This window comes from Rosa rugosa, chromosome 5 (assembly GCF_958449725.1).
Source record: "Rosa rugosa chromosome 5, drRosRugo1.1, whole genome shotgun sequence".
NCBI lineage: Eukaryota > Viridiplantae > Streptophyta > Magnoliopsida > Rosales > Rosaceae > Rosa > Rosa rugosa.
Window position 1 is genome coordinate 50,443,235 of NC_084824.1, and position 25,074 is coordinate 50,468,308.

A 25,074-nucleotide genomic window follows, 5' to 3' on the forward strand; every position below is an offset into this window, starting at 1 on the left:
GCCCTAAGTTTCCAAACCCATCAAAAGCCTAGCTCGTCTTCTTTCCAGAAACAATTCTATCTATCAAAACCTAGCTACTCATCTTCTTTCCATAAACAAATCTTTCCGAAACCAAGAAAAGCAAGAGAAGATCGAGAAACATGCAGAAAGAATTTCCGATGGAGGAGAGCAGAGGCAATCAACTTCCTGGCCAGAGGTTCTGCCCCTTGGAAGATGAACTAGTTCTCTTCTACCTCAAGCCCATGTTGAGCGGACAGATCGTGCCCGGCAGAAACCGCGTGGTGTTCGACTGCGACCTCTACGGTCACCAAGAACCTTGGGAGATATGGGAGGCCTTCAAGACCAAAAGACCACACGACTTGAGGCTCAACAAGGACATTTACTTCTTCACCCAACACAAGAAGATGAGTTCCACAGCCAAGCGCGTACGCCGAAATGTTGGAAGTGGCACCTGGAAGGGCGACGACTCCGGCAAGCCAGTACGATCTATTGAAACTGGTCGTGTTGTTGGCTTGAAGAAAAGATATACTTACAAGAACGATGACTCGGTTCACAACGGCTGTTGGATCTTGTATGAGTTCTACCTTGATCAATCACTCAGAGACAAGAAACAAAAGCTGAAAGACTATGTTCTTTGTCTACTACGAAAGAATGGTGAACCCAAAACCAAGATCGAAAAGAAGAGAAAGCAACGTGAAGAGAAAGAGGTTCTTGAAAACAATTATGCCTTTGATGATGGAGAAAACTCGAAAAGGGAGCAAGAAGAGTTGCTTGAGCCACAAGCGAAGCGGCAACGAACGGTGCCATCCATTGGTAATGCACCACTAACAATGCCATCAGAAGATGATGCTTCATTCGCAGCTGAACTAGAAGAGTCATTGGAATGCTTTGAAGATGATAATGCACCCTCAGAAGCTCGAGCAATTGGCTTTCAAGGTGGGGAGAATGGTGGACTCCAACAATTAGCAGCCGAGGTGCAATTAGGCCCTTCATTTGTAGACGATCATGGAATATTTCCGCTGCCGGAGGAAGACTTTCTCTTGGCGGAAATGTTAGAAGAAATGGGTATGGTGGACATGGAAGAACTAGTTCTTATTAATGGTAAGAGTATTAATATAGATGTGGCAGCTGAAGAAAACGTGGAAAACAACACCCTTCTCTCTGCTCCCACATCATCCATGTTTGCGGCCTATGATGGTTGCAATGATATGCCATATTTATCCTCGGAAAATGGTTGCATTGATCCATCTGGAAGCAATATGTTTGTGGAGGATCGATTGGCTTTCAGGATGGTGCGTATTGGGTTGAGTCTTTGGTGGAGGTCCCAAGTACTGTTGAGCAACAAAAGACAGCTGATGAAGATTGTTCAGATTGGTTGGAGTCAATCAATTTTAGTCTTGAGGAGAACAACTTCCTTTTCAGTGAAATGCAATGGTGATCGTAGGTGATATTGGCATGAAAATTGCCTAGCTGTTTAAGATTAATTGACAACAATGTCAGTAAATTTTATTTTAATTTGTTGTATGTATGAACGCGTGGTACTCTTTCCTTTGGCTGGGGTTTTATCCCAATTGGATTTTATCCGGAAAGGTTTTAACGAGGCCACATATATTTGCGTTCTCTCACTTTTGTAAGAAAGTCTAGTATTAATGAAATCTTCAGACCTTCATAAAAAAAAACAAGGGTCCATGACCATCAGCCCCAATATTGGGAAATTTTGGCCCAGTTACCCCAGAAAGAAAAAACTGTTCCCACTAACCCAAACCTGGGAGAAAAAGACAATTCTACCCACTAACCCACCAAAACCCCTTCAACTGATCAACTCCTTTAAGGCGGTTCGTTTTCCACCATTTTTCAGTTTCAAAAAAAACTCGCTCTCTCTCGCTCTCGCTCTCGCTCTCGATTCACAGTTTCTCCACCAACTCTGCTATCTAGACCAACTCCGGCGTCGATTCAACGTTCTCCGGCGTCGATTCAACGTTCTCCGGCGTCGGTATCATAGAAAGTGAGTGAAAATCTCTTTTCCGTTTCAGATTCTTTACCTTTCTGTGAGATTGAACTTGTTCACAGCCTAGGTTTGGTTAATCGAGTGGGTAAATGAGAAGAATAGTATTTGCATGTTTCAAAATCAGAAAAATCTAGGATTTCGGTTTCAAATCTATTACAAATTCATGTTTATTGAATGTATTTGCAGGTTAATACACGCTTACTGCCCCAATAGGTGTCTATTGGGGGTCATTAAGGACAGATGTGTATAGCATGGCAATAGACATCTATTGTACCAAAAATAGAAGGTTATGTCAGGGCAATAGACATGTATTGGCCCCCAATAGAGGCTTCTGTTGTTGGCCAATACACGTCTATTGCCCGGACAGAACCTTCTGTTTTGGGACAATAGATGTCTATTATGCCAAAATAGAAGCCTATATTGGGGGGCAATACACGTCTATTGGCCCAATAGAAGCTTCTGTTTGAGATTATATATCTCTATTGGGGACCAATACATGTCTATTGGTCCTGAATAGAGGCTAATTGCAGGTTAATACACGCTTACTGCCCCAATAGGTGTCTATTGGGGGTCATTAAGGACAGATGTGTATAGCATGGCAATAGACATCTATTGTACCAAAAATAGAAGGTTATGTCGGGGCAATAGACATGTATTGGCCCCCAATAGAGGCTTCTGTTGTTGGCCAATACACGTCTATTGCCCGGACAGAACCTTCTGTTTTGGGACAATAGATGTCTATTATGCCAAAATAGAAGCCTATATTGGGGGGCAATACACGTCTATTGGCCCAATAGAAGCTTCTGTTTGAGATTATATATCTCTATTGGGGACCAATACATGTCTATTGGTCCCGAATAGAGGCTATTTTTTTGGGATAATAGATGTTTAATGGGGTTCACTAGTTGAATGTGGATGTGCAATAATGAATTGTTCTTCTTTCCTTTATTAGCAGAATGGCAAGAACCAAACGACCACAATTCAGCTGCATCTCAGAAGAAAATATGGACGAAACACAAAGGTCAAAAGAAAAAACACTTCGGCAAAGGATGGAAGAGATAAAGTCTATGAAGTCGTCACGAAGAAAAGAAGAAACTTCTAGTAATGACGAAGAAGTAGAAGAAGAAGGAGAAGAAACAGAGGAAGAAGAAGAAGTAGAAGAAGAAGGAGAAGAAACAGAGGAAGAAGAAGAAGAACAAGAAGAAGGAGAAGAAACAGAGGAAGAAGAAGAAGAACAAGAAGAAGAAGAAGAAGAAGAAGAAGAAGAAGAAGAAGAAGAAGAGGAGGAGGAGGAGGAGGATGGCCGAGAAACAACACAAAGGTTTTATGTGCAGACAAGAAGTCTAAGGAGCAAAAAGAAACAAGAGTCTGATGACGACAAGGACGAACAGCCAACGAAAAAGAAGATCAAACGGGAAAAGTCAAACACAAAAGTGGAAAAGACAAAGAAAGGGGGAAGGAAGAACACAAAGACAACAGAAAAGGCAAAGATCCAGTGGAAGCAACAGAAATGCACTCTAAGTGCTTTCTGGAGATTGATTGACACATACAGAGACAAAATACCTAAAGGGGCTTGGGATATTTTGAGTACTACTGTATTTTGGGGGATGATCCGACCATTCTTTGAGAAGAAGCTTACAGAAACTCAGCTCCACAGGCATGAGGCAGACTTGGAGATTATCTTGCAGTACTTTGATGTTAAAAAGAACAAGTTTGTTTTTGGAGAGACAAATGGAAATAACATTGCAGGACATAAATGAATTGTTTGACCTGCCAACCAGTGGGATTGAATGGGATCTGAGAAAGAAGGTGCTTAAGGAGGAAAGGAAGGCATCTTTGATATTTGATGTTAATATGAGGAAAGAAACAGTAATAAAACCTGATCTGGAACTGAAACTCAGCAAGGAGCTCGGCAAGAAGAAGAACGCTGATCCCAAGATAATCGCGGCACTGCTTATCATGTACCTCTTCAATGCATTCTTCTTCAGCAGGACATCGACAACCTTGACATGGGACCTCATCAACGCTTGTGAAGACATAGATAACATAAACAGTTTCAATTGGGCCAAGATGGTACTAGATTTTCTGCTGGATGGCCTTCAGAGGTACCGAAAAGATCATCCAACGACTCTTTCTGGCTGCCTCATTCTCATATATGTAAGTACAATACTAATTTTCTTGTCTACTGCCCCCCAATACATGTCTACTGCCCCCCAATACAGGGTTTAATATGTGTCTATTGGGGGGCAATAGACACGTATTGGTTGTCTGTTATTCATTTACTGACAAATATAATTTTGGTAACAGTACTGGTTCTTGGAGAAGACCAAGATCAGAAACTGGATTCCAGGAATGGAGGATGAGAAACCGAGATTTGTGAGGTGGTCGATAAAGGAGCTGTTCAACCTGCAGAAGCTCCATCAGAATCCAGACTGGCCAGAGGACTTGATAAAAGAAGGGCCGTGGTTAGAACATTGCTACATCAACTTGTCGGATACGGATGAGGAGCAGGAAACACCAAGTTTCAACAACTGGGTAAGTTAGCAGTTAAAGTGGAATTGAACAAATGGTATATTGGGGGCAATAGACATCTATTGGCCCCCAATACTGGGTTCATAAGGTGTCTATTGCCCCCCAATAGACGTCTATTGCCCCCCAAGTTTCTTCTTTTTGATTCAATTGTTGTTTTATTGGTTACAGGTTCCCCAAGCGAGCCAAGACCAGGAAGAGGAGACCATAAGGGTTACTGGTAACATGAAAGTTCTGCTGAAAGAAATGGATAGGGTGATTGAAGACAATGGTGAAAAACAGGAAATGGAGGAGCAAATGAAGAAACTCTTGGAAGCAAATGAAGGACTTGCAAACCATATTAGGGTGCTTTGGAAAAAGGTTACTGTTGCAGATGGGAAAATTGAGAGTATGGAGAACAAAATGACTGAGGTGATGCAGGAAAACAGATCGCACCAGAACCACATAAAAGCACTGAAGAAATTGTTGGCGAAAGCAACCAGCAGGAACCCTGAACAGAAAAGCAGTGAGCAGCAAAATAATCAACTACAGATGGTGCTGGTGTCGACCGAGAAAGATCACAGGAGGGAATCTGAGGGGAACTTTGCAGAATATGACACTCGAACACCAGTCAACGAAGAACCAAGGGCAGCAGATCCAATTAATGCATCTCCAATATCTTACAAGAGTCCAGAACGGGAAGTGTTTGAGGATACACATGTGGACACACTAAATGAGATGGAATCAGAAAAAATAGATCAACTTGTGTCAAAAATACTGGAAGCAGCTGAGACGGTTGAAATGCCTGAGGCAGGAACAGAAATGGCAGTACCATCGGTCCCCAAGGAGAAGAAAACGGTTGACATGCATTCAATCGAGAGGAATGTGAAAGAAAAAAAGAGAAAGGCAGCTGTGAAGGACAAGGACGACGACTTTGAGTATGACACACCGGAGATCCTGAAGACTTATGGAAAGAGAAGAAAGACTGCTGCACAGGAACAGCCAAAGGAGAAAAAGAAAGCACAACCGAAGCCGCCAACAAAAATTCAGAAAGGAAAACAAGTGCAGCACCCAATGCAAATAAAAGATGTGAATTGTGAGAAGTACACTTGGAAAACATTAAAGCCTGAACTAGCAAGACACTACCAGCAATTCTTTGAGATAGTGGATGACAATACGTGAGTGCATAGCATAACTTTCAAACCATGAATGCTTTACAAACCCGTATTAACTAAATATTTTTCTGTTTACGCAGATATGTCTACTGGAGAAGTGATAATGGAATACTAGGGGTAACCAGGGGAGACATGAAGATTATCGTAGAAGAGAAAGATCTGGATGTTAATGTAAGAAGCTTAAGCTGTTTGTTTTTATTTGACCCCAATACATGTCTATTGCCCCCCAATAGACCCCTATTGGGGGCAATAATCGCTGTTTGTTTGTTTTTATTAGACATTAATAGACGTCTATTGGCCCCCAATAGGGGTATATTGGGGGGCAATAGGTAATGTTCTTCACATATATAATACTAACTGAAAATCAAATTGAACAATTGCAGGTGGTCAAGGCTTACACTGAAATGTTGCAGAAGGAACTGAAAGAAAGGAACACTCAGATTGGATTACTAAACATCGAAGCAGCGGTAAGCACCGAAACAAAAATAGCAGCTGGCGTTGCACCACATCCGAAAAACATATTTAAGTAAACAATTCAATGCTTTCATATGTGTTTACTCTTTGGTGCAGTTTTACACAGTTCAACACGAAAAGAAACTAGCGGATTTCAAAAAAGAAGGCAAGAACATTCTCAAAGACGACTTCAAAGGCCACGAGATTGAAATAGAGTTATTCCTGATCGAAGAACTGTGGAGTAAGTTCAGCTACCCCAAGGTGATTATCCCAATACACCATTACTACAGCCAGCACTACACACTGCTTGTCATCGACAATGAGAAAAAGCAGTTTGTTCACATGAACTCTATGCTGCCACCAAAGAATGAATGGACAAAAGATAACCAATATTACAACAACGCAAACTGGGTGGTAAGTAACCATATCAAAACAAATTGTTTATTTTTCAAATGGTGAAATTTGGAAAGTTTGTTGATGCTTTATAAATCTGCTATAAACAGGTTAAGCACATAAGGAGGTTCATACATGACGTGAAGGTGACAAGGACAATATTTCCAGGTGACAGCCAGGATCAAGAGAACACAAGAGAGAAGTGCAAAGGTGAGGACAGTAGAGGAGAATTGGTCACCGAGGTTGAAGAAATGACACCAAGAGAGAAAGATTGCAGAAGGTGGATCTTGGATAATCAAATCGGGGAAAATGACTATGAGCTTGTAGAAGACTTCAACTGCCCTCAGCAGAAAACCTGTTCGTAAGTGCCTCAAAATCCTTTACTCTTTATTTTTGATATAAAAGAAGACAGTTTAATTGATAAATTTGTGCAAATTGTCAGTATATTGCCCCCAATAGGTGTCTATTGGGGGGCAATAGGAACTCTCTTTATGGATCAGTAACTGAAATTCTTGCTTTACAGGGATGACTGTGGGCCTTTTATGATCCATTTCATGGAAAGCATAATTCACGGAGTGGGACCCAGCAAGAAGAAAGGCAATGACATGAGGAAAACAATTCTTGAGAGGTTTGCAAAGGAGGAATGTGTTTGGAGCGTTGAGAAATACCTTGCTGAAACTGCAGATGCTGTAGGAGAGCCAAAAAAATAGAAAATGAATATTTTAAGTAGTTACTTTCTGTTGAACTTACTTTGGTTTGGAATAATTTCGGATGATTTGACATCTTTTCAATTTAATTTCTGTCAACTTGAAAGAATTTATCTTCATTTACTATGGTTGTGCATAGGACACAGGTCGATATTCAAATTACAGACCCCTATTACAAACCTGATGCCTTAACTCCTTAGAAACCAGGTTCTATTGGGGGGCAATAGAGGTCTATTGGCCCCCAATAGAGCTTGGTTAGAGTGTCAGAAGTAACACAATAGGATATCCAACTACATTTGAATGTGCAAGTGTTAAAAAATTTCACAACAAAACTGAAGTACCAATCAATGTCAATAATCTTTGACACCAACAAATGTTAAACTGACCCTGGATAAAATCATCTATTGCCCCCCAATAGCCTATTACTGCCCCCCCAATACAACCAATCAAAATGCTAAAACAATTGACAACTTTACATTCAAATAGGTTCAGTGCAGGTCTTCTTGTTATGCTGTCCCATTTTGCCACATCGGCCACAACGAATGAGCTTCTTTTCACACTCTCCTCTAGACTTGAACCTCTTGAGCCTAGGCCTCCCGGGAGGCCTCTTTGCATTTGGAGGAAGTATGAAGTCATTACTTGCAGATTCCGAAGAAGCCATATCAACATTAGATATTGGATAAATTGGAAAATCATAACACTTCTTGTAATAATCAACATAAAAATGCTTATCCATAAAAGCATAAACATCCAATGAGGCAGCTTGAATTGCAGCAAGACCGTGGCAGCAAGGGAAGCAGTTAATCTCCCATTTTTTACATGAGCACGAAGGAGTTCCAAGGTCCACAACATAAGAATACTTTGATCTAACCTCATAAACATTTGTATGGGAGTAATGCACATTGAAACGGCAAGCTTTCTCCATACCTTCTTTCAAACGACCCTCCATAACAGGAGTAAGTTGTGAGGTCCAAAGCTGTGCCTCATCTCTCCTCTCACCCATCATCTGCATCACCCTAATCCGAGTCTGATCAAGCATAGTGTACACTGGCATCTCCCGCTCAACAGCAAACCAAGCATTAAAAGATTCAGCTATACTATTAGCCATAATTCCATAACGGCATCCAGGGAAAAATGCACGGCACCAGTTTTGAACAGGCAGATCAGCAAGAAACGGATCTATAATATCAGCACCACCAGCTTCTCTCAACTCTCTTAAATGAAAACGATATTCCTTTTCAGTGCATGAATATGCCAACTCAAAAAACTTCTTTTTAACATCATCTTTCAAAACAGAAGAGCCTTTACCGTTGTATTTAGTCATGAGGTTATGCACCAAGTGCTTGTAACAGAAAAGATGAGGATTACCAGGAAATATCTTATCGAAAGCACTCAATAGTCCAACACCGCGATCACTAATAAAAGTGATCTTTCTACCTTGAGGTTCCAGCAAGTTCTTCAAGTGTTGGAAGAAAAAGGACCAATTAGCATCAGTCTCAGAATCACAGACACACATTGCAAGAGGAAAGAAACCTACAGAAAACCGGAAAAAAAAGTGAGTCTACTGGGGGTCAATAGACGTCTATTGGGGGGCAATACATGATTGCAGCGTGCCGCTGCACCGCCAACTGGAGCGTGCCGCTCCACATTTTCAACAAAAAAGAATTAAAAAAACAACAATAAACATAATAGAAACAAAAAGGGGAGAGAAATCAGAAAAAAATAAACGTGTATTGGGGGGCAATATATCTCTATTGGGGGTCAAAACATAATTGCAGCGTGCCGCTACACCGCCAAAGGGAGCGTGCCGCAACACATTTTCAACAAAAATACCAATAAAAAATCATAGACATGAGAAAAATACCATGATTTCCATTCTTTCCGGTTGCACAAAGTATCTGCCCCTTGTAGACACTCTTCCCAAAAGTCCCATCGACATACAAGATGGGAAGACAGAATTCAAAGCCACGAACACAGCCTGCATAAGCTAGGAAAAGCCTCTGGAACCGATTACTCGATGAATCAACTTCCAAAACAAAAGAAGAACCGGGGTTCGTCTCAAATACAGCTTCCCTATACCATGTTAACATGTTAAACGAATCAGCCTCAGAGCCATAAATCATTTCCCTAGCCTTCTGCTTTGCTTTCCAAGCAACCTTGTATGATATATCAAACCCATAAGCTGACTTGAACTTGCTGATAATTTCCCTTGGCTTCAATGACAAGTTATAGCTAATGTCCTCTTCAATACATGACTTGACAATTTTTGATCCCAAAAGCTCATGTTTTTGCTTTCGAAGAACACCTTTGCAAGAATGGACATTGTCCAACTCACCAATAATAAAGCAACCATTTGCAGGCAATACATAACCACGGACATTCCACTCACATCCTTCGGTTCCCCAATTGGAACAAACTGCATGAATTCTGTCCCAGTCATTTCTAATAAATACAAAGCTGAACCCAACTTCAATAGCATACTTTCTGAGCCTGTCTCGAAACTCAGGGGAACCGCCACGAAATTTCTGCCCTACACATTGAATGTAACTAGCCCACTCATTTGACAAGTAAGACTTTTGAACTTCAGTCCTAAATGCCTCAGTGAGGTAATCATCTTCATCAACAATACCAGAGCAGCTATCTTCAAATGAAACAGAAGTTTTTTTTGCTGCAACTTACACTATTCTTCAACACCATAATATCAACACAATCCAATTTGTAAATCTTGGCACCGCTAAACAGCATCTTGAAATCATCATCATTGCGAAGAAAAAAAATAGCGCATCCAGGAAGCGAATAATGAAGCTCAATATCATCAGTTGCAGAAAACTTGAACTGTTCACAAATGTATTCAAACAAATGAGCATAGCTCATATATTGATTAATACAAAACATGAAACTTTGTCCAGAATGAGTGCACTTAACAGCCAAGGAAGCATCCATATTCCTGTATATAAAAAAATAATAATAATAATAATAAAACCACTATTGCCCCCCAATAGACACATACTGACCCCCAACAGATGGGCCTCAGATAAAATCTATTTACAAAACCGAAACAAGTTACTATAAACACGTACTACTGAACTTCAGTAACAACTAAGAGTATCAAAAACAGAAGAAAAGCGGCTTTTTCAATCCTCTATTGACCCCCAGTATGGGTCTACTGGGGGGCAATATATGGTTCACAAAGACCAAAATCATGTCAGAAGCTACCAAATCACATCATTATCAACACCGTGAACAACAATTCATCCAAAAAAGAAGAAAAGCAGCTATGTAAACCCATATTGACTGGCAATAAACGATTAACAAATACCAGAATAAATTGAACCGTTTCAAAACAGAATCACAACAAACTTAGCACAACGAAACATATCAAACTTAGCACAACAAACTTATAAGCATGAAAAATATCAAATCGAACCAAATCAAAGATGAAATTCACGAAACACAGACCAAAATTAACGCAATAAGTCGGAAATAACAAAACGTACAGGAAAACAAAACTCAGATTCAAAAAATCAGCCTCAGACTCAATCGAGATGAATAGCAAACAAGGATAAAAAAATAAAAAAGCTCGAAGAAACGGAATTGAAATCGTTTCAAACCGAGCTGTAGCATGGTTGAAATCCAAAGCGACATTGCTTCTTTCTCTCTCCATTGCGAGCTTCTCTCTCTATCGCACCAGAACCAGAGCTTCTCTCTCTATCGCACCAGAACCAGAGCTTCTCTCTCTAAGCAGAAGCTTCTCTCTATTCATTACCTCGGGAGACTAGGTCGACTAGGTCGCGTTAACAAAAGGGTAAAAAGGTAAACAAAAATATATTAAAATAGAAATGTTGTGTAAAAAGAAATAGATCCTTAGAGTGTTTAGGGTAGAGGGGAATTAAAAAAAGTTGCTGGGGTAAGTGGGAACATTGACTATAAAATTAGGGTAAATGGACAAAATCCCAAAAAACAAAGAGTCTACATTTCATATTCAACTAAATTGATAAAAGCTTTTATTAGACTCCAAATCGTATTACCTGCTATTGGCTAAATTCAGTAGGTGCAACCGTGCAACATTATTTGCGAGGAAATGTTTTGTTCTCTTGATGTCACCTCAAGAAGTTAGCAGATGGCATGGTAACTAGAGTCTTAAAAAGATTATTCAAAGTGACATCACCTAGTACTTGTTTTAGACTACTGTTGATGGACTACCAACTGCTAACCCTCAACTACTAAAGGAATTGGACTGGAAGGTGATAAAAGAAGTAAAATTCTCAAATCATGCAAAATATATTTCCGATCATCAAACCCATTCAGTAATAGTCTACATTCCTCACTTCCCTGTCTTCTGGTTCTTTGGGGGGATGCAATCTTTACACTTAAATTGGGTTTACGGAGGACTGCAGAAGACTTCAAGTTTGTTAGATTGCATAAGCGTGGGTGCCAAGTCAATGGAGCTCTACATTGGCTAGAATAGAAAACTCCCATTTTGTACGGATTCTTCATACGCTGCTCATTAATGAAACTAAAACTCCCAAATGGAAACATCGATGATTGAAAACTTCCCAACCTTACATAGACAACAACATAATGCGGTTGTATCATTTTCTAAACAAATCCAAATTACGCTCTCACAATCTCTCTTGATTAAACATAACTACGAACCTCAACATTTGGTTTTCAGATTACATTGATAAGGAAGTAGCAATTATCGGAGAAGTAGCAGGGATTCTCCGCAATCCAATTGTCATTGACAGTCAACTTTGTTGCACTATACATCCGACACCCTTTATATTTCTGTACGTGTAGCTTCAATTGGAATAAGAGTAATTGATAAGCTGCCATGTTCTGTATATCCTTTGGATGAAGCAACCTTATGTCTCTAATCACAACTGTGTGTCTGTAGTCACCCTGGTAAAAGTCTCGAAATCAATTAGTTATATAGCCACATTATAAGAACAGAACTATAAACACAAGTGAGAGGAATTGTGTATAAAGAAAACTAGACATTGATCATTGTTAGTTACCACAAGTTAGCATTGCACTAAACCATGGTCAGTGTGTGGTATTATCTTGTGTCGGAAATCTAGACTTCTTAATTATTATTGATTCTCATGCTCGTTATATTCATTGTCTTATTACTGATATCACTTCAAATGTTGCTTGGTCTACACCTTTTATTTATGTTTTTCCATAGAAACATAAACAATGCAACAACCCAAAAGGTAAAAGTATAAGTAGGTAATGTTCTCTTTCCTAACAATCTAAAATTGTACATTGTTATACAGTTAAATGTATGATATTGATTGCCTAGCACATTTCCATTGGCATCACCATAAGAGAGGAACAACATACATGCTAACAATAAATTGCATACTTGACCACCTTGGAGGGGGGGGGGGGGATTGGTTTATTGACAAACTGACAGATTCTATAAGAAATTGACCTAAGGCAGTCAAATAGAATTTAAAATGCATCAATCATGAAGATTTTCACATAAAGCCAATAATGCAAGTACTGCACAAATTATAGGGCGTGAAAAAGCAATAGAGGTGTGTACCTGGTGACATATCAGCAGGTTGAAATTTCAAGTTGCAAAACTGTGTCTTGTGCATATCATCAGCTAATGGTTTATCATACTACAGAACTCATATATCAGCATACATGCTGAAATTTCCAACATAGAACAAAGATGCTGATATATGAATACTGTAGCAACTTTGGCCTGAAATTTCTAGAGTTAGCATACATGGTGAAATTTCCAACATAGAACAAAGATGCTGATATATGAGTACTGTAGCAACTTTGGCCTGAGATGCTGATATATGAGTACATGCTGATAATTTAGCACAGTTTCTGACTTCTATTTATACTAACAAAAATGTATTTTATACTTCAGTCCTCTCTAAATCCATTGCTAAATTCATAATTGTGATTTTTTTCTAAATATCAAGGGAAAGACAACAAAGTAAACAGACCAAATCCAAAATCAGAGTAATATGCATATAAACCCCTAAATCAAAACCTGCAAATTCAAATCCAATACATATCCCCCAAATTCAAACAACAAAATCAAGATTCCAAAGAGAGATAGTCGGAGCTGTTTTTGATCTGTGTACTTTAAATTTGCAAGATCAGAAAGCACTTGCATGACAGTTAATTCTTCTCAGAGGTCACTATGAAGTATGAACAGTCAGATCACAATAAAGACAGACCTGCCTCGTTCCGATTCCGCCTAAATCCCAACCAGTCCAAAATTGAAGCAAGCAACCTATAGTATAGTGCACAAATATAATTAGCAGATCTAGTTTTAGTTCATGATCATACATAGAGATAAAAACTGAAACATAATGAAAAGACCTGTAAACCCATTTCAAGACCTGTAAACTCTGTGCCAATGACATCAACATCTGGATCGTAATAAGGATCTGAGGTGTTTTGTTGGCTACTCATTTTCTCTTCTTCCTCGTACACAACCTCGATTCCCATCTCTTTTACCTGATAACGTTCTGCAGTTCACCTCTGTTAAGGGGATTAGAATTGGCAGTCAAGAAATTCAGAGAAGAAAACCCATTCGTGCAGCAGATCGTACCCTCAATAAAGAAATTACCAATTAACCCAAAAAAGGACATAAAACAATCATTCGAGCTTATAAACGATCAGAAGAACCACAAAAAAAAAAAAAAAAAGCCACAAAATCTGCAGGCTCTGTTCGATGTATACTATATATAACAAATGAGGCAAAGCAAAAGAAACAGATGAACCCAAGGCACAGACCACTTTAAATGGCAATCGATTAGAAGAAACTATCAAAGCCAAACTCAGGATGATGAAATTTTTATATAAAACCCTTAATCGAATAATCCCAAAAAGCCGAACCCAACAAAATTGACCACAAAATTTATATAATGAAGTTAGCTTTTACCTTTAAAGATTGAAACTTTGAATGTGAAACGGAAATTCCCAAATTGGGAACAGACTGAAAAATCGACCAAGACATCCCTTCCTCCTCTCTAGACTTTCCCTCAGCAAATCTTCTTCTTCTTATTCTGATTGGCAGCGAAAAGTCCCCTCCTTCTCTGTCTCCCACTCTCTGTGCAAGTCCAGCAATAAAGCCTCTTAGAGATTGAATCCAATTACGGAATTCGAATCCAGACCCTATCCCTAACCCAATCAATCAATCAATCTCGGTCTCTCTCTCTCAAACTCTCACCTAATTTTAAACTATCTATCCAACCAAAGCTATTTCCTCTCCATTTCAATTTTCTACCACCCAAACACAAAGTTGCATGCACCGAAATTGAAAACGCAATCTCAATCGCATCCAAAATGCCAAACAATTCGATCGAATAAGAAGCTTACCTGGAGCTTAATCTCTCACAATATCGAAAGTTTGAAAGTTTCCCAAAATGAATCATGAAGAAGGCTTTCGAACGATACTTGAAACCCGTCCAATCAATCATCGAGGTCTCAGACTGCGGTGTCTTCTACTGGATTAAGACGGAGATACCAGCAATCCAACTTCTCATTAAGCAGCCCTTAATTTTTTTTTTTTTTTTTTTTTTTTTTTTTTTTTGAGGAGTAAGCAGCCCGTAATTGAGGAAATAGATTATAGAAGAAAAGTATAGTTTATAGAAGGATGGCAGGCTGTAATTCAAACAAAATGGAAGGGCAAAAGCGTCATTCAATTCAGGGCTCAAATGAACAGTCCACGCCTTGGAGGGGGGGTCAAAAACGTACATATTATCTTTATTATTTTTGGACAATAAGGAGTTGTAATCAAACCATCATGAAGAGTAGTTGTGGGACATTTCCATTACTCTTCAAGTTGTGGGACATGGAGGGAAAAAAAAAGGCGAAAGGAGAATTAAATAAATAAAATCCGGACTGAAACAGTTCTGGTACAAAGTTTCATTGAATTTTATCCGTTCAATCAAATCAAATTATTTAATGATAACTCGAAAATTTAAAAGTGAAAAACATGAATAAGAATGAAGTAGGAGAAACAAACTGAGTCATTCCATCTGTTCTTTTGTTTCTCCTGCTTCATTTTTACACGTTTCTTTTCTTTCTGAATTTTTAAGTTATTATTAAAACGGAGTTAGTAAGTGGGGAAGGAGAGGAGCCCTATAGAGCTTTTGTTTCCACGAGATGATTTTCAAGTTTTCAACAGCTTCTTCTCCCATAAAGTGAGTCCCTGGATGGACCCTGCCAGAAGAAAGGAGACAATACCCCAAATTTGAATGAGGAAAACCAACTGCAGAAACCAAATAAATTAAGTCTAGACTCTAAAGGAGCTCATCAAATTTTCCTCTTCGACCTTAATTTGACTCTGACTCAGGCTGGTCTACAAGACTACAACAAAATCATGCATTGCGGGGGACCAGAATTTAGAACTTGACCATATCAAAAACAAAAACAAGAGTGACTTAAAATGTGGATAGGAAGCCCATAGATTCAATTAATCCCACAACTTTCAAAGACGTAATCAGTGAATCAGCATTGGAGGAGGGAGCTGATTCAGGAATCTTCATCATTTTTTTATTTTATAAATCGGTAGGAATTTTCATCAGTGTGATGATGGGTTGACTTGAAAGAAATTCAATAATTTGTTAGATTTTCTGTTGTGTTTTTTTTTTTTTTTGCTTTCTCTGCAAGGAGCCAAGGACGGACTGCCAGTCTACATACATGTTTCTCATTGGAATTTGGTTTCTTTAATGGGTAACACTAAACCCTTTATCCCTAAAAGAGTTCGGTATCATTAGGAGTGAAAGATCTTATAATTTTATATGTTGTTCTGTATAGTTTTGGATATGAGGTTTTTTTTTTCTTTTTTCACATATTTGAATTGCATCGAGCCATATAACCCTAACAAATAACAAAATCTTTTTTGCTCATGTAGTTGAAAGTCAACCAACTTGTTTTAAGACTCGCAAACTCTACATAAGTTAGAGTTGCTTGTCATATTTCTCCATGAACAAAATTGTTGTGGTCTTGCCAAATATTCCAACCAAATTAAGAAAATTTCCGCTTTTCAACTTTGACATAAAGTAGATAATTTTTTATTTATTTATTTTAGACTTCAAAACAAATCAGTTGGCATAAAATCATGATAGCAAAAGGAGAACAAGTTCAAAGAATTAAAGTAGAATTGAATTTCACTTTAAGCGTATTCTACGCGCTTCAATGATTTAGGAAATGTCTTTGGTAGTTTGGATAAAGGAACAAAATATACCTGAGATCTTTGGTTACTCTAAATTACTGTCTCTTCTTACACTGGTGGTCGAATCATGTGTAGATCACAGAATTGTTCGACATAATTATTTTTAGATGTACTCCCATTTTTTACATGGTAGCACACCCTAAAAAACTCAGGTTTCAAGTTATTTTTCTAAAATAAAAAAAATAAAATAAATAATAATCGATGTTTAGTTCAACAATCAAAATGTGGGGGAGAAAACATGAGCAAGAAAAGATGAGAAAAACACGTTTCAGAAACCCACCTGTCCGAAGCCCTAAATCGCTAAGTGAGATGAGGGTGGCACCCTCTATCAGAAAACCAAGCAGCTAGCCTAGCATAATCCTCATTAATATGGTTACTTGGTTAAAAATATATTCCCTCTTAGAGTCCTAGACTGTCCATCATATTAAAGGTTGCACAAATGTGCTATAATTTGAATATTTGATATGATTTACCACACCCATATCCTTCAGTGATGCATGAAAACATATATTACCAGCAGAACAGTCCGGCAAAGGAAACAACCGTCAGACCTTATCTTGGTTTTCCATGGTTTCCTATTTTTGGTCATTTTATGTGTTCTATAATGGTCTGTAATATTCCTCATCCCATCTTGTGGGTCGTAATATTCCTCCAATTTGTAGTTCATATTCTCATGACAATAACAGTAGTCCATTATTTGACAGTGAAAGAACTATTAACGGCAAACACAATCTATTATTCTCATAGTATGAACAGGAAAAGCGAAGAATTGGATCCAGATTTAATAAAAAAATGCCTATCAGAGAAAAGAGATTTACAAACCTTTTTTAACTTCATCATCATAGGAGTCGAAGAAGAATCGAATTTTGCACCGTCTATTATAGTGATAATAATACATATTTCTGTGAAGATCAAGCAGCTTCCGAGAAAGCTCGATTGCACTTGGGTCAATCCACGTTCAGTTGGATTCGAATGTCTCCAAATTCAACACCTATATATATAGATGCCTCAATGAGTATATTATATGCCATTTCCACCAAATTTGAAATCGAAGGCGAAAAGGGTACATTCAGGTACAACTTGAGCTTGTGCAATGGAAGACCCTCGCAAAGGGAAGGAAGAGAAGGCAGGCATGGAAGAAGTGCGTTATCGGGGCGTTCGGAGGAGGCCATGGGGGAAGTTTGCGTCGGAGATAAGAGACCCTTCGAGGCAGGGTGCTCGTCAGTGGCTTGGTACATTCGACACAGCAGAGGAAGCTGCAAGGGCTTACGATAAGGCTGCTTTTAACCTAAGGGGCCATCTTGCCATACTCAACTTCCCCAATGAGTACTATTCTCGAGTCATGGGATCTCCTCCTTATCCTCCGAGATTCCAATCATCCGTTTCTTCTTCATCGTCTTCTTCTGCTTCGGCTGCAGCTACTGCTAGTAGAGGAGCTGGTGGGAGCTTTGAGAGTGGAAGCAGCAGCTCCTCTGCTGGACAAGGAAGGCAAGTGTTTGAGTTCGAGTATTTGGATGACAAGGTGTTGGAGGATCTTCTTGATTGGGAAGAGGAGAAACGTAAATGAGAGCAATTGCATTGCTTTTTTTAGTCGAAGAAATCATGGCATAACTCAATTTTTTTTTTTTCATCTTTCTTTTCTTTTCCCTTTCTTGATGTTTGTTTTATGCTACTGCTTATGAATCAAACAAGCTTTCCTTCTATATATTAATATCGATCTGTCTACCACAAGTTTTTTAGCACACTTGGCATGCAATTGGCCGAAAAATATCATATGCAAGGTGTTTCTGGTGGCTTTCTCCGGGTACCTCACACAGAATGCTATACCGTCTGGGGTACCGATGCACCTCCTAAATCCTGTACCAAGAACACACGCTTAGAGGGGTAAACCGTACCGGACGGTTTACACCTCTCCGATGCCTGAGTGAGAAGCTAATATAGATGTATAGTAAGTAAATAGTGGACAAAGGAGTTATTACCCGTAAAAGGTGGTTGTGCTAATGCCTTTATACTCGAGCATGTGAAGGAAGTCTCCCCCATCTTCGATGTAGGACACTAGTTGTTATTCTGATGCCATATCAGTCCTCCTGTTGTGTAAATAGTTGGGCTGTGCTGGCCTTGCCCAGGGCCCTGGGTGCCCGGGGTGGCATCCCAAATGAGCCCCGCCATGGTGGGTCGTGAACCCGGCCCATGGCATAGTACATGGGAGTACCGATGGGGCCCAGCCGATAGTGCCAAACTTAGTTGAGACCTCCCTAGTATGTACAAGTCCCCCAAGTTCCCGTTCAAGATGTTTCTTGGGTGGGGACTTATTATTGTCTCGGAAGTTTGGCACTAGTGTGCCTATAGGGAGTCCCCCAAGTTCCCGTTCAAGGGATATCTTGAGCGGGTTACGCTGTAGATAACTAATCTACACGCTGCGATAGGGTGAGGGTTGAGCCTCCGGTACCCAATGGGGTAGAGAGGACTTGACCCTGATACCCGATGGGGAATAGGAAGTGAGCCTCCGGTACCCAATGGGGTAGAGGATGTGAGCCTCCGGTACCCGATGGGGTAGAGAGAGGACTTGCCTCTGATACCTGATGGGGTAGAGAGGACTTGGCTCTGATACCCGATGGGGTAGAGAAAGTGAGCCTCCGGTACCCAATGGGGTAGAGGATGTGAGCCTCCGGTACCCGATGGGGTAGAGAGAGGACTTGGCTCAGATACCCGATGGGGTAGAGGATGTGAGCCTCCGGTACCCAATGGGGTAGAGAGAGGACTTGCCTCTGATACCCGATGGGGTAGAGAGGACTTGGCTCTGATACCCGATGGGGTAGAGAAAGTGAGCCTCCGGTACCCAATGGGGTAGAGGATGTGAGCCTCCGGTACCCGATGGGGTAGAGAGAGGACTTGGCTCAGATACCCGATGGGGTAGAGGATGTGAACCTCCAGTACCCAATGGGGTAGAGAGAGGACTTGGCTCTGATACCCGATGGGGTAGAGAGAGGACTTGGCTCTGGTACCCGATGGGGTAGAGGATGTGAGCCTCGTGGTACCCAATGGGGTAGGCGGTGCATGTCAGCCACGTGGGGCAGACTGAGTGCAATAAATGCCCGTCCCCTCAACTGACGGTTTTCGAGACATGGGACACGTGTAGTGATCTTGCGGTTGAGGTATTTTCGTCTTCAACGGCCCTGATGCGTTAGGGATTGAATTTAAGAGGGAAACAGACTGTTTCCCTTCTCACTTTTTCCAAAATTCTGAGAATTTGCGAGTTTTGCTTTTTACCTGCTCTCTGTGTGCCTCTGTTGCTGTGAGGAGTGAAGACGAAAACCTTGAGGTGTGATCACAGAGAAGGCCTTGGCCGGATTAGCGACTGCAGGAAAAGAGGTAAGAGAATGTGGTTTGGTTTTTGGTTTTTCTTGTGTGTTTCCGTTTGGCATGTTTTTTGTTTTTCCTGGGTTTTTTGTTTGCGTTTCTGGGTTACTCAGAATAAGCAATATGTGAAAGTGGGTGGAAATTGCTACGGCCGATTGGGTGTTTATGGACTTTGCTTGAATTTCTGGGTTTTTTCCTGGGTTTTTTTGTGGGTTTTTTGTTTGAAGTGGGGAGTGATCCGCTCTTCAACATGGTCTGAGATCTGGCTAGGCTAACCCTTGTGCTTCTGATTCCAGATACATCGAGTTTTGAAGTCCCCGATATCGTAGTTAGGATGGAATCAGAAACCAAGGGTGGGGATGCGGGATCGTCGTACCAGTCCTCTGCCAGGCAAGCTGAAGTGGACATCGATCGGTACTTAGCGCAAGTAAGTCAGTTAGCAGAGAATACCGGATCCTCGACTGGGGTGTTCTCGGAGAGCAGTGAGGAGTCCGACGAGGGTGACAGCGAGGGAGGGTCGGCGGAGGCCCCGGTAGTCACGGTGGCAATTCCCGAGGGCATACCGAAGCCTAGGTATACACTTGCGGACGGGACCGTATGCGACGAACCCGGGAGAAGTATGACGATGAAGGAGATCATCGCCATGCGACTGAAGTGGGGAATACCGGATACAGTAGAGCTTAGGCCTCTCAAGGATGGAGAGATGGCCGCAAATCCTGCCCCGAGGTGGGTGGCGCTGCACGAGAACCAGTTCCACCAAGGATTATCGCTACCTCTGCCCCGGTGCCTACAGTATCTGCTGCGGATGCTGAACCTGTCACCGGGGCAGTTGACCCCGAATGCTATTCGCCAAATATATAGTATGTTGGCCATGTGGGATTTGTGCCAACAAGGGTGGCCTTCCGTAAATGAATTCCGCGCGGTGCACAGGGTCCTGGGTGCCCGGGATGGCATCCCAAATGAGCCCCGCCATGGTGGGTCGTGAACCCGGCCCATGGCATAGTACATGGGAGTACCGATGGGGCCCAGCCGATAGTGCCAAACTTAGTTAAGACCTCCCTAGTATGTACACAAGGCATGCATATATACAAGAAGGGTTTAATAATTTTCTATACCTCAGGACGATGTGACTTCAGAATTTAATTTGGTTTCATTACATGGCAACAAACCCGTCTTAGGGTTTTGCTTGCAGTACCCAAATCTATAATGGCAAACCCTAGCTTTAAGTATAGTGCTATGTACCTCGAGGCTTGCGACCTTCAAAGCATGTCAGCACTTCAAACATGTCATGATATGTGGCGCATAAAACCTTCTTGATGTATTGAAGATAGGCTAAAAGTATACGTAGATGTTAGATAGTAGCAAAAGATGAGTCACATTGATCTACTAGCGCTATACAGTCCGCTAATTTTTATTTTATTTTATTAAATTAGATAAGTTGCATTAAAATTAAGAGGCAACAACTCATAAAAGGTACATGGTCCACAATGGACGTGCTCCAAAAGGAGCTACAAAATCAATTCCAATATTGGGAAATAGGAAATAACAAAAGGCTTACAACTGAGCGATGTCAAACCGAGAGACTCAAAGTGAGTCCTCGACTCCTCATCGTCTAGATTCACGTCTGAGGACTCGATAAAGGAGATTCGGATAGAGATAGCAACCAAGTGTTCTTCCGTATCCTAAGCGAGAGAGAATTGCTAACTGAGAAGAAAAAGGATGAGATTTGTAGCCATTTTCCAAGAGTGACGATCCAGCAAGAAACCAATTAAAGAGGGGAAGAAAAAAAAAAGGTTATAGAAATGGTTATGGAGGGAGAACAACAAGAATTTTGGCCTCGTGGTTCGAAAATTCAAATTGAAGGAGAGGAGTGGAGCAAAAACAGTAGGCAAAACAGGAACTGGGACAAACCCGAACGAAGGAGGCCGCCCCCAACTTTCCAAGTCGTCGATCTTGATCTGGCTGCGCAAGAGAGAAGGGGGAGGGAAACTAGGTTTCAGATTTATTTTCTCTCTCTAAGTTTGAGAGAGAGAAGCTCTCGACTTTGGCTATTGGTAACGTTGCAGATTTGTAGCTTTATGTTCAACTGCAATTTCTGGTTCAAGTGCTAAAATTTGTAAAGAAATTTTGTTTTCACAACCAAAACCACAATTATTAGATAGGCCCAAATTCTTATAACCACATTTGCAAGGTCTCTAATAGTGGTATTCACATTTTCAGCAGATCTCCACAGACAATTTATATTGGATCACGTGGAGCCTGTGTGGTTACGAAGATAACTTAACTTACTATGATAACATGATAAAGTAATATGAGTTTCACAACTAATTTATCCAATAGTTAGAGAGACCCAAATATCTATACACATATTTAAAAAGTTCCCACTTTTCATTTGAGATTCACATTCTCAACAATAATATCAAGATTACTTTCCGGGAAAAGAATAGAGAATAAATCTTTCCAGAAAACGTACAATAGTATTCCAAGTACAAAAGTAGCAGTACTATGTTCTCGGGCTATCGAGATTGTATTCTGGTCTCCTCGTTGAGTGGCATGAAGAAATATTGCACAACTTGGCTAGTTGCACCACTCACAAACTTAGAATCACGCAACAGGAAACAGAGAATCTTAATTGTTCCCAACAAAGAAGTAATTTGGAATCCAAAATTACACAAAAGGCTAAGAATACCGTAACTACTTATACCATCTGAAACTCTGAAACTATTCAAAAAAAAAAAACTCTGAAAGAACTTGTCTTGGAGTAAGTAGACAATTCATGACCCCAAGGTTATGCCCCCATGAGAACAAATTCGAAGAAATTAAACAACGACCACAATTATTGGTTAAGATCCAAAAGGATGGTGACGTTATTTAAGATGAAAGAAAACCAACATAACCAAACAAGACTATCGGTCCCTTTCAAAAAAAAAAAAACAAGACTATCGGTGTATACTTAATCAGTTAATCTTTATAAATATTTTGTTTTCTCCTTAAGAATTGAAGTCCCCATAGATTATTGTAAACACCGAATAAAAAGTCCATCAGGTCTCCACGTCCATATCACTATTTAATTATTTACTTATCTATTTATTTTTCAGTTGGCTTGAAACCAAAAGCTAAGTGAATATATATATAATGTGGACGAGGTCTCGCTCTGAAATTAAAGTGCGCTTTTAGAGTTTAGGGTCACTTTTCGGTCGCATATCCATATCTTGACCGTTCAGTTTTTAGGTACTAATGCGTAGATCATCTCTGCAAAATTTCAGCCAAATTGATGGTCGTTGAAGCATTGATAACTGCCTTAAAGCTAGTATGGTTCAGGTTAGACAGATTTAGTTCGTCCATTAGTTTAAAGCGAGTTAGATACCGTAAAGATCATCAATTTGGCTGAAATTTTGCAGAGATGATCTATACATTAGTACCTAAAAACTGAACGGTCAAGATGTGGATATGAGACCGAAAAGTGATCCTAAACTCTAACCTCGCACTATAATTTCAGAGCGAGGCTTCGCTCTGGATAAATACTATATATATATATATATATATATATATATATATATATATATATATATATATATATATATATATTGTGTGTGTGTGTGTGTGTTAGAAAGCCGGCTATCTCTCTCTCTACATTAGGGTTAGGGTTTTTTGTGCAATTTTCAGCGATAAGTTCTGTTGATGACATGGTTGCCCGTCTCGCTTCTTCTCTTGCCATCGCTGAAGGAAGAAGCAAGTCGACCTGTGGCCCACACAGGAAAAAGGTTTGCAACAAGCAGATGTTTTCTTAGTGGGAAAACTTCTCACCGCTCTGGAATACAAGGTAAGATCCTTCCTTGGGATGTTTCGCAGTGCCTGGAGAATGAATGGATCATTACAATTGGAGGAGGCAGAAGGACAGAGGATTCTTTTCACTCTGTCAAACCCTACATATCAAGATAAAATCTGGAAAGGAGCCCTGTGGGCTATAATCATGCTTCAGTGGCCTTGGCATTCTAAGACAGCGTCGATGCTATTGAGACGGTGCCTTTCATCTTGTCCTCGTACTGGATCACTCTGCACGGGATTCCCCCGGCCTTCCAATCTGAAAGGGTTATGACAATGATCAGATGCACTCTTGGAGACTTCTAAGAGATTGACAAACAGGGAAAACGAGTCGGAAAACTCTAGATTAGGGTTAAGATCCGTTCAATCGTCCTTTGTCATTTAAACACTGGTATTGTGTGGAAGACGAGGTTGAGTTTCTTTGCAAGTTCAAGTATGATAAATTGTTTGGTCGATGAGATGTTTGTGGTTTTGTCACCCATGTTGGACTCTCTTGCTCGGGTATGGCGTTAGAAGAAGATGATACAAAGGCAGAGCGTACTGTTTTGGGTGTTCAAACGGTGGAGGCACATCTACGATGGCGCTACAACTAGCAGGCATCTCGGCAGCATCTTCATCTGGTACTGGAACTAGCAGTAGGGTCAGCAAGGCATACTACGGCTAAGGTTTTGGTCAACGAACAAACCTCGTCTTTTGAACCTCTATTCCAAACCAAATGTCGGAATGCTTGTTGTATAAGCCAACACTCCTGCTACAGAAACCATGCCGATAGGAAATTATTTGTGAGTTGTCGGAGATGGAGATGCTTCCTGAGAGGCTAACAAGAAAGCGTCAAAATAGGGAGAAGGATGGTGTGTCTATTTCTCCTAAGAAACTGAAGCTAAGCCTAGCAGTGGGAAAGAGAAACCTAAATTTGGAACCAAAGAATTTGGTTTTGGTGCCGGTGGTGCAAACTGAGGACGAGAATGGTCAGTTGAAGAGGAAACAAGGCAGGCGTGTTGGTAGCAAGAACAAGCTGCCGTATGGTGAAAAAAAGAAGGTTGTAAAGGCCAATGGTGCTATTGAGAAGAAAAAGGCAACCAAGAAAAATCTACTGCCAAAGTTAGACAAAGCAAATACTGCTTCAAGCTCCAACTCGAAAGGGAAGGAGCTGATTATTTAATAAAAAAATTTAAAGGGTTTTATAAGCCTGTGTGAGTTTGACTTAACTTCTATGACGTTTCTTGTCTCTTGTTTGTACCACAATTGCGTGATTAGCAAGTGAGGGCCAGTTGAATGATTTCTTTTCTGTAGAAATTAGCGAGGTTTGATCATTGTGTAGGCTTCCTTAATGGTGAGCGTCCCAGAGATTTAGTGGTTTGTTTTGGCTTAGATAGTGTAGTCTGACGATGGCTTTCTTACGTAAGCTTTGTAGACTATATCTTTTTGGTT

The 25,074-nt window shown here is 40.3% G+C and overlaps 3 protein-coding genes across 14 annotated transcripts; 1 reads left to right on the plus strand and 2 right to left on the minus strand.

Moving 5' to 3' along the window:
- Positions 1–7,690: 7,690 nt before the first annotated feature.
- On the minus strand, positions 7,691–10,187 carry LOC133711834 (uncharacterized). The gene is made up of 3 exons (XM_062137920.1): positions 9,977–10,187; positions 9,109–9,858; positions 7,691–8,777 (listed from the first exon to the last, which is right to left on the minus strand). Exons 1-3 carry the CDS (start codon positions 10,185–10,187, stop codon positions 7,723–7,725), a joined length of 2,016 nt encoding a protein of 671 aa, XP_061993904.1. The 3' UTR covers positions 7,691–7,722.
- Positions 10,188–11,755: 1,568 nt separating this feature from the next.
- LOC133709990 (snRNA-activating protein complex subunit-like) lies at positions 11,756–14,822 on the minus strand. Of its 12 annotated transcripts, none has more exons than XR_009846422.1 (6): positions 14,598–14,822; positions 14,161–14,328; positions 13,616–13,757; positions 13,451–13,506; positions 12,796–12,960; positions 11,756–12,146 (listed from the first exon to the last, which is right to left on the minus strand). XR_009846422.1 is itself a non-coding variant. In XM_062135961.1 (5 exons), exons 3-5 carry the CDS (start codon positions 13,722–13,724, stop codon positions 11,916–11,918), a joined length of 396 nt encoding a protein of 131 aa, XP_061991945.1. In that variant the 5' UTR covers positions 13,725–13,744; positions 14,161–14,328; positions 14,598–14,822; the 3' UTR covers positions 11,756–11,915. The 12 variants fall into 12 exon arrangements, 3 of the variants coding, with proteins under 3 accessions (XP_061991945.1, XP_061991944.1, XP_061991946.1); XR_009846424.1 differs by having other exon boundaries at positions 13,596–13,757; XR_009846421.1 differs by having other exon boundaries at positions 12,796–13,506.
- A 2,423-nt stretch (positions 14,823–17,245) lies between these two features.
- On the plus strand, positions 17,246–18,121 carry LOC133712702 (ethylene-responsive transcription factor ERF098-like). Its single transcript, XM_062138804.1, has one exon. It carries the CDS (start codon positions 17,552–17,554, stop codon positions 18,023–18,025), a length of 474 nt encoding a protein of 157 aa, XP_061994788.1. The 5' UTR covers positions 17,246–17,551; the 3' UTR covers positions 18,026–18,121.
- The last annotated feature ends 6,953 nt before the right edge of the window (positions 18,122–25,074 follow it).